General features: G+C 37.5%; 2 protein-coding genes across 2 annotated transcripts; both read left to right on the top strand.

The window, feature by feature from the left end:
* The first annotated feature begins 651 nt into the window (after positions 1-651).
* Positions 652-2,121, top strand: LOC112002254 (F-box protein At4g35733). The gene has a single exon (XM_024034413.2). The coding sequence runs from the start codon at positions 732-734 to the stop codon at positions 1,827-1,829; it is 1,098 nt and encodes a 365-aa protein (XP_023890181.1). The 5' UTR covers positions 652-731; the 3' UTR covers positions 1,830-2,121.
* A 3,193-nt stretch (positions 2,122-5,314) lies between these two features.
* On the top strand, positions 5,315-6,767 carry LOC112002251 (F-box protein At4g35733). Its single transcript, XM_024034409.2, has one exon. The coding sequence runs from the start codon at positions 5,429-5,431 to the stop codon at positions 6,569-6,571; it is 1,143 nt and encodes a 380-aa protein (XP_023890177.2). The 5' UTR covers positions 5,315-5,428; the 3' UTR covers positions 6,572-6,767.
* The last annotated feature ends 268 nt before the right edge of the window (positions 6,768-7,035 follow it).

Raw genomic sequence — 7,035 nt, 5'->3', positions numbered from 1 at the left:
TGGAGGATCAATATTTTCAAATTTTAGGAGATAAAATTAAAATTACCTCGAACATCCCTAACAATAAGTATGGTACATTTAAGCTAAGAAAATTTAAGAGAAGACCATTTTCATCATTTTTTTTTATTATATAAATTATAGAAATCTCATATCAAACCATTTTTTTAGGAACAAACATAAACTAAAGAAGGAATGAGATTCTAATATAAATTACTTACACTTGCAAAATAAAAGTCTATCACTATATTATTTATGAGGGTATTTCTCAACTTAGCTTAGGAAAATCATTCAGAAAATCAATATTTGCAAGATAAGTTTTTTCAACCTTACAATTGCACAAGTGTGATGCCCCACCGGTCATGTGAGAGAGGGAGCAATGCTCCCCACGTATGTCATAAATAATGACTTTCTCGAATTGGAAACCCCCTTATCAACCCCAATTCCTAAAATATCTATACCCACTTTAAAGCCTTCAATGTTTCTGAAAAGGTCAGGAAGATGGGAGGAGGATAGAGAGGAAAGAAATATTTTTTTATTATTTACTGATGTGGCAGGTCAGGATTGGCGAGCGTAAATCAACCTTTTACGCCAACTCCTATCCCAATCCTAACCCAATTTAATCTCATGGCATAAATAATGACTTTCCGCAATTGGAAACCCCTTTATCAACACCAATTCCTAAAATATCTATACCCACTTTATTCTCCACAAAACGCCAAGAAACGCCAGACATGAGTGAGAGTGTGGAATGCTCGGAACTTCCCTCGGAACTGTTAGTACCGATCGGCAAAGGCCTCGACACCCGCATCGAAATTCTCCGATCCCGCGGTGTCTGTAAATCATGGCGCTCCGCTATTTCTTGCTCCGACTTCATCCCTCGCTTCCCTCTCAATTTTCCCAACCCTTTCCCTCCGCGACGGCGGAGGCGAAGGCTCCTCTGGCTAGCTCTATCGCATGATGAAGCTGACCATCTTCACCAGCAAACCATATGCCTTCTCCACGAAACCATTCTCTATCGTCTAACTCCCTCAGCTTCTTCGGATAAGGGATGGTTGATCAAGATTGAAGATTGCAAATTTAAAATGCATCTTTTAGACCCACATCGACAAAGGTACGAATCCGATTCCCCCAATATTTTGCCAAACAACTTTGTTTTACTGGACTATGGTACCGTCGAATTAACTAGAGTTCATACCCTTGAAATTCAAAGCCTCATTCCAATCGGGCGTGTTAATAAAGTTGTGATGTTCAACGACTGTCATGTTTTTGTTGTCTATGGTGACGGTAAATTAGGCCACGCAAAATGTGGGGATGAGAGTTTGACCTGTTTAGGTGAAAAGGATATGGAATTCGATGATGCTATTGTGTATGAGGGCCAAGTCTATGTGGTTGATCGATTCGGAATAGTTTGGTGGATCAAAATCAATGATTCGACATTGGATTTGGTTAAATTCTGGAATCCTTGTGGGTCAGATTGTCTGAAGACACAGAAGCATTTGGTGGAGTCGGATGGAACAATCTATATTGTTGATAGATACCTTGATAGGGAATGGAGAGGCCGTCATTATGCCTGTGTTGTTGGTTTCAAAGTGTATAAGAAGAATGAATGGGGTGGTGAATGGGTTTTGGAGGAAAGCTTGGGTGATCGAGCTTTTATTCTACGTAGTGATTGTTCGCTTTCTGTTTCGACTAGAGAATTTTTCGGATACGAGGGGAATTGCATTTACTTCACTCAGCAAAATAAAATTCATGTTTTCAAATTAGAGAATAACAGCATCACCAATGCAGATTTGAATGAGGACAAAGTTTACAACCAAACCGCTTTGTAAGGAAATTCCTCCAACCCATTATTTGGCAATTGTTAAAACCATTCATGTTGTATAGGTTTTAATGAATCTTACTGTTGGAGCATTTTTCTTCACTTGTATTTTCACTAGAATGGAACCCTATGAACTATCTTGTGGTGTGGTGTGGTGTGTTTGGTTTTATTGTAAAATTCCTTCCTCATATGTTTCCTATAGTAGTTATTGGTGGTTTAGTATGATTACATACTCAGTTATATCATCCATGTTGAATAGAAGGAAGATTAAAGCATGATTATGAATTATTATTTTGCAGAAAGTCATAATCTTTTACTGAATTGGGTGTATGTATTGCTAGTAGCCATTGCCTAATACTTTAACATCCCACATGTTTCAGTTCTAGACAAGCAGAAAAACTACCCCTGACCCCCCCCCCCCCCCCCCCCCCCTCCCAATATTTTTTGTCACTCTGTTCAAACTATTTTCCATAAGCCTAGTGCTTGTTTTGTCTTTGAAGATTTGTTCAGCAAAGGTGGTAAGGATGATTTTCCTGGTTATGACACAGGGTTGTTTGACTTGGAGGATGGTTCTGCTTCTCCATTTTCAGCTTTCCTTGATATTCTAAGATTTTCTAGCCACCCTCAACTTGCTCAAGAGTAATACTTGCTCTTTGGGCTTTGGTGTGATGTCAAGTACCTTCTACCAAAATGTGGCCATGGGTCCAAGTTGGAGAATCATCTTCCCCGTTTTGGGGGTAAGACGGCCTATCAACAACCTCTCACAGACCCTAAAATAATGGAAGCTTTGTTCGCTAGATACATTTGTTTTTCCCTTTATTTTAATTCTGTTATAGATAGCTTTAAGTTTAATATAATTACATGCACAGTTTTTTATTGCATTCAACAAGTGAGGAAGGGGGTTAAAATCCATACTCTCCTGATAGAGCGAACCAAGCAATGCCAGTAAACTAGAAAGCTCTTGATAACTTAAACATGTGTTTTAAAATCATTTTCTTGGATATCCTTATTAGCTGGTTCTTTTATTAATTACATCACATTTTTTTGTAGTTCTAATTAAGTGTCTAACTTACATAATCAAGTATATGCCAATTGTGGTTGAGTCCTACCATGTTGTTTGACAAGTAAGTGCTTCTTGACATGGTTAGCCAATTATATCTCCTCATGCTAATTATAAATTGCGTGAAAATGGGTTTGCAATTTTTTAAAAATATTTTTTGCATTGGACTACTCAAGGGACTAATTGACAAGGGTCTTCTTTTGTGTGTGAGTTGGGGGGGGTGGGTGGGGTTTTTTTCAGCGGTTTCCATGTAAATGTAGTCTTTAATAACATGTGTTTGCTATTTCTGACTTTATTACAAACATTTTAGCCCTCGATTTTTTTATCGGTAAGGAAACACCCACCCAGTGGATATTGAACCAACGACCTCATCTTCAACCTTCCTCTTACAAGAACAGGAGGTTTCATTTGAGCTAGAGCTCATTGGCAGCCTAAATAAACATCATCTTCTATTGTGTCTCATTACTCTCATACCTTTCTTCAGTTGAGTCAATGTTTAATCCCTGCTAAAAACCTAGGTTAGTGATAATTAAAGCCTGGTTTAGGTGGTAAAGTGAAAAGGTGGGTCATGTGTACAAATCTGAACACTGAAGACATTAGTGTTTTTATTTAATAGAAATTTTTAACAGTTTCAGGTATCTTTGAAGGATTGTTTTTTATTATTATAGATAATGAAATGGCTCAAAGGTGCTCCACCGTCTATCCATTTTCGGCTTCTGCTAGTTTAAAATGTTTGTCAGAAACAAATTCCTTCATGGCTAGAAAAGGTCTTTATTTTCGGATATTTATAACAGAAACTGTGCAAGAATTAAAAAGCTCTTCTGATATTTATAACAAATTCCTTCATGGCTAGAAAAGGTCTTTATCTTCTGATAATTATTACAGACACTGTGCAAGGATTAAAAGCTCTTTTAATTCTTGCACAGTATAATTGGCATGCTTGTAGATTGATGTCCCATATCGTTTATTGCATCCCTCTTTAGGATAACATGAAGCTTGTACTGATTATCCATTGAATTATTTTAGCATGTGGCTGTAGCCTCCGTGTTTGCTTATTTGGAATGCCTTGTTCTTACTATTTGACACAGGCAGCCATGTCATGAAGCAAATTGCATTTACTTTACTGAGCAAAATCAAACTCATGTTTTCAAATTATAAAATGGAAGCATTGCCAAGCTAGCATAATTTCAAGGATATATAGTTTCCATCCTAGCCTCTCCCAACTTTGTTTTAGGCCTATTCCTCTAATGTTCTACTTGGGAAGGACAGTATGAAATGTTGTGTAACATCTATGTATATTCATTAGAATGGAATCCTCGAACCCAGACTACCACTTGGTGTAAATGGTGTGTTTGCTTTTATTGTGATATGCCTTCATAACAGATTTTAATGATAGCATCTTTTAATCACTTACCAATTCCTCTTGGTGGTTAATATGATTACATACCCGAAGTTCTGTCGTACATGTTAAATAGAAGGAAGAGTTAAATTTTGCTTAATGGATTTCTACTTAATGAACAAGTTTATTTTTGGCAAAAATGCAATGTAACTTTACCTAAAAATCATTTTAATCATATAAGTGTGAAGTTAGATATTTTAGTTCGATAGATTTGCCAAAAAATCATTTCAGTGCTTTTAAGTTTGAATTATCAATTCAAACTAAAAAGGATATATATATATATATATATATTATTATTTTTTTGCTTAATAAACTAAAAAGGATTCAGAGTGAATAAAATGACCAACTTCAAATTTAAAGGACAAAATGACTTTTGGGTAAATTTAGTGGGTGTCAACTTTATTTTTTATTTTTGGTGAAAAGGAGAATATATTAAAACATTAGCTAGCCAAAAAAGGTGGAGTATTGGCTGAGAGTCTTAGAGAATACAAACTAGAAGCATCCGAATTAAGCATTACATAAAAACTATCATTAGGGGGGAGCTCTAAAACAACAAAATCCTCTAAGCGGTAGCATCCCCCCTTAGCAAGTGAATCTGCACAACGGTTGGTCTTTCAAAAGGCACGACTAACTCTGACTTGCTAGAACCGGCTCAGGAGGAATTTACAATCATTCAACAAGGAAGAGTATGAACTGTTAGATGATTTCCTAGATAAAACAAGATTAACAACAACTTTTGCATCAAGTTCTACAAGAAGTTGGGTGATTCCAAACTAAGAAGCTAAAATAAGACGGTCCCTTAGAGCCTAAAATTCAACAGTGATATTAATGTGTTAGTTTATATGTGTGTGTGCGCGTGTTAGTTTATATCTTATGTGGCCTAACAAAATGTTAATGTGCTATTTGACTTGGATCAATTTTTTTTTTTTTTATATTAAAAATTATGGACACATGGCATATAACTATTTGGACATGTGAAAATAATATTATAATAAGATGAAATTAAGCTTTGCGATACAAAACAAAATCCCCATTCATCTGGTGGGGCTTAAAATTTCACCCTTTTAGTCCCTACTCACTAGTCTATAGAAACCCCAAATCATCTACCCCAGTTTGTGCAAGTCATCAACAAGTGACCAACAAACGAAACATGAGTAAGAGAGTGGCGTGGTCGGAACTTCCCGAGTTACCGTTAGCAAGGATCGGCAAATGCCTCGATACCCGCATCGACAATCTTCGATTCCGCAGTGTCTGTACATCATGGCGCTCCTCTACCCCTCCCTTTGACTCCATCTCTCATCGTCGATTCCCTCTCGATCTTAGCCCTTTTGCTAAGCCAATGTCAGATTCCGTGCATGCTGACCACGAAGCCTTTCGCACTCTCATCGAAAGAAAATGCACTCTCCGTCAAAGCATTATCTATCGTCTACAAAGGCTACATCCCTCACCTTCTGATAAGGCCTGGTTGATCGAGGTTGAAGGCAGCAAACTGTGTCTTTTCGATCCACTCTCCACACATCGAGAAAGGTATGGGCTACCCAACAACTTCAATTTATTGGACTTCCAGCACCTCGAATTAACTAGAGCCTATTCGCTTGAAATTGATTCAGAACTCCCCAACAACTTCAATTTATTGGACTTCCCGCACCTCGAATTAACTAGAGCCTTTTTGCTTGAAATGGGTCCAGAACTCGATGATTTTGCCTTTGTTTACAAAGTTGTGATGTACCCCAATTCTCCTTCTATCAAATTAAACGACTCTCACGTTTTTGCCATCTATCACTATTATCTAGATCGAAGCCCTATATTATTAGCTCACGCAAAATGTGGGGACGAGAGTTGGACCACTGTTGGTGAAGGCACACAAGAATTTAATGATGTTATTGTGTATGAGGGCCGATTCTACGTGGTTGATCGATTTGGAATAGTTTATTGGATCAATGTTTCGTCGTTGGTGCTGCAACAGTTATATCCTCGGATATCTGATGGTGAGTTGGGTGAACGTAAGTATTTGGTGGAGTCGGCTGGGGCTCTCTATGTTGTTGATGAGTACCGCAAAGGGGGAGTTCGTTTCAAAGTGTATAAGCTGAATGAAGAGTCAGATGGGAGTTCTGTATGGAATTTAATTGAAAGCTTGGGTGATCGAGCTTTTATTTTAGGTCGTGATTGTTCACTTTCTGTTTCAGCTGGAGAGTTTTTCGGATACGAGGGGAATTGCATTTACTTCACTCACCTTGATGAAGCTCGTGTTTTCAAGTTAGAGGATGGCAGCATTGCCAGTCTAGATATTTGAAGGACAGCAATCCACCCTGGACTCTCGCTTGTTCTACTTGGGTACATATTTATCTTGTGACTATCAATGTTTTAGCTCCTTTGTTGTTATGCGTCATTGTTCTTGTTGGTTTAAACCATTAATCTTTTAGGAATTATGGTGCTGTTTGTATTTTGGCTTTTATCTATTGGTAGTTCCAAGTTGTTCCCTGTGTGTATGTAGTGATTGTTATTGTCAACTTTATATTCTTTGCCTATGAATGGTTCAGAGACCAAATAATTTGAGGAGGGAAAGAGACTAGGTAGTATTTTACTTGAATCTCTTTAAAAGTTTTTACTCAATTGTGCTGGTCAGACAATTAAGTAGTTAGTACTCTGTAGTCCCCCCTCTGCAACCTTAGCTGAAGTCAGGCTAAACTCCATGAGACAGTATCTCCTATATCTCTTCATGCTAACTATAAATTGTGTGAAAATGGATATTCATTT

The sequence above is a fragment of the Quercus suber genome, unplaced genomic scaffold (assembly GCF_002906115.3).
Source record: "Quercus suber isolate HL8 unplaced genomic scaffold, Cork oak 2.0 scaffold_1074, whole genome shotgun sequence".
NCBI classification, from domain to species: domain Eukaryota; kingdom Viridiplantae; phylum Streptophyta; class Magnoliopsida; order Fagales; family Fagaceae; genus Quercus; species Quercus suber.
Note: the sequence above shows the minus strand (reverse complement) of the source record. Positions and strands in the feature narration are given on the sequence as shown.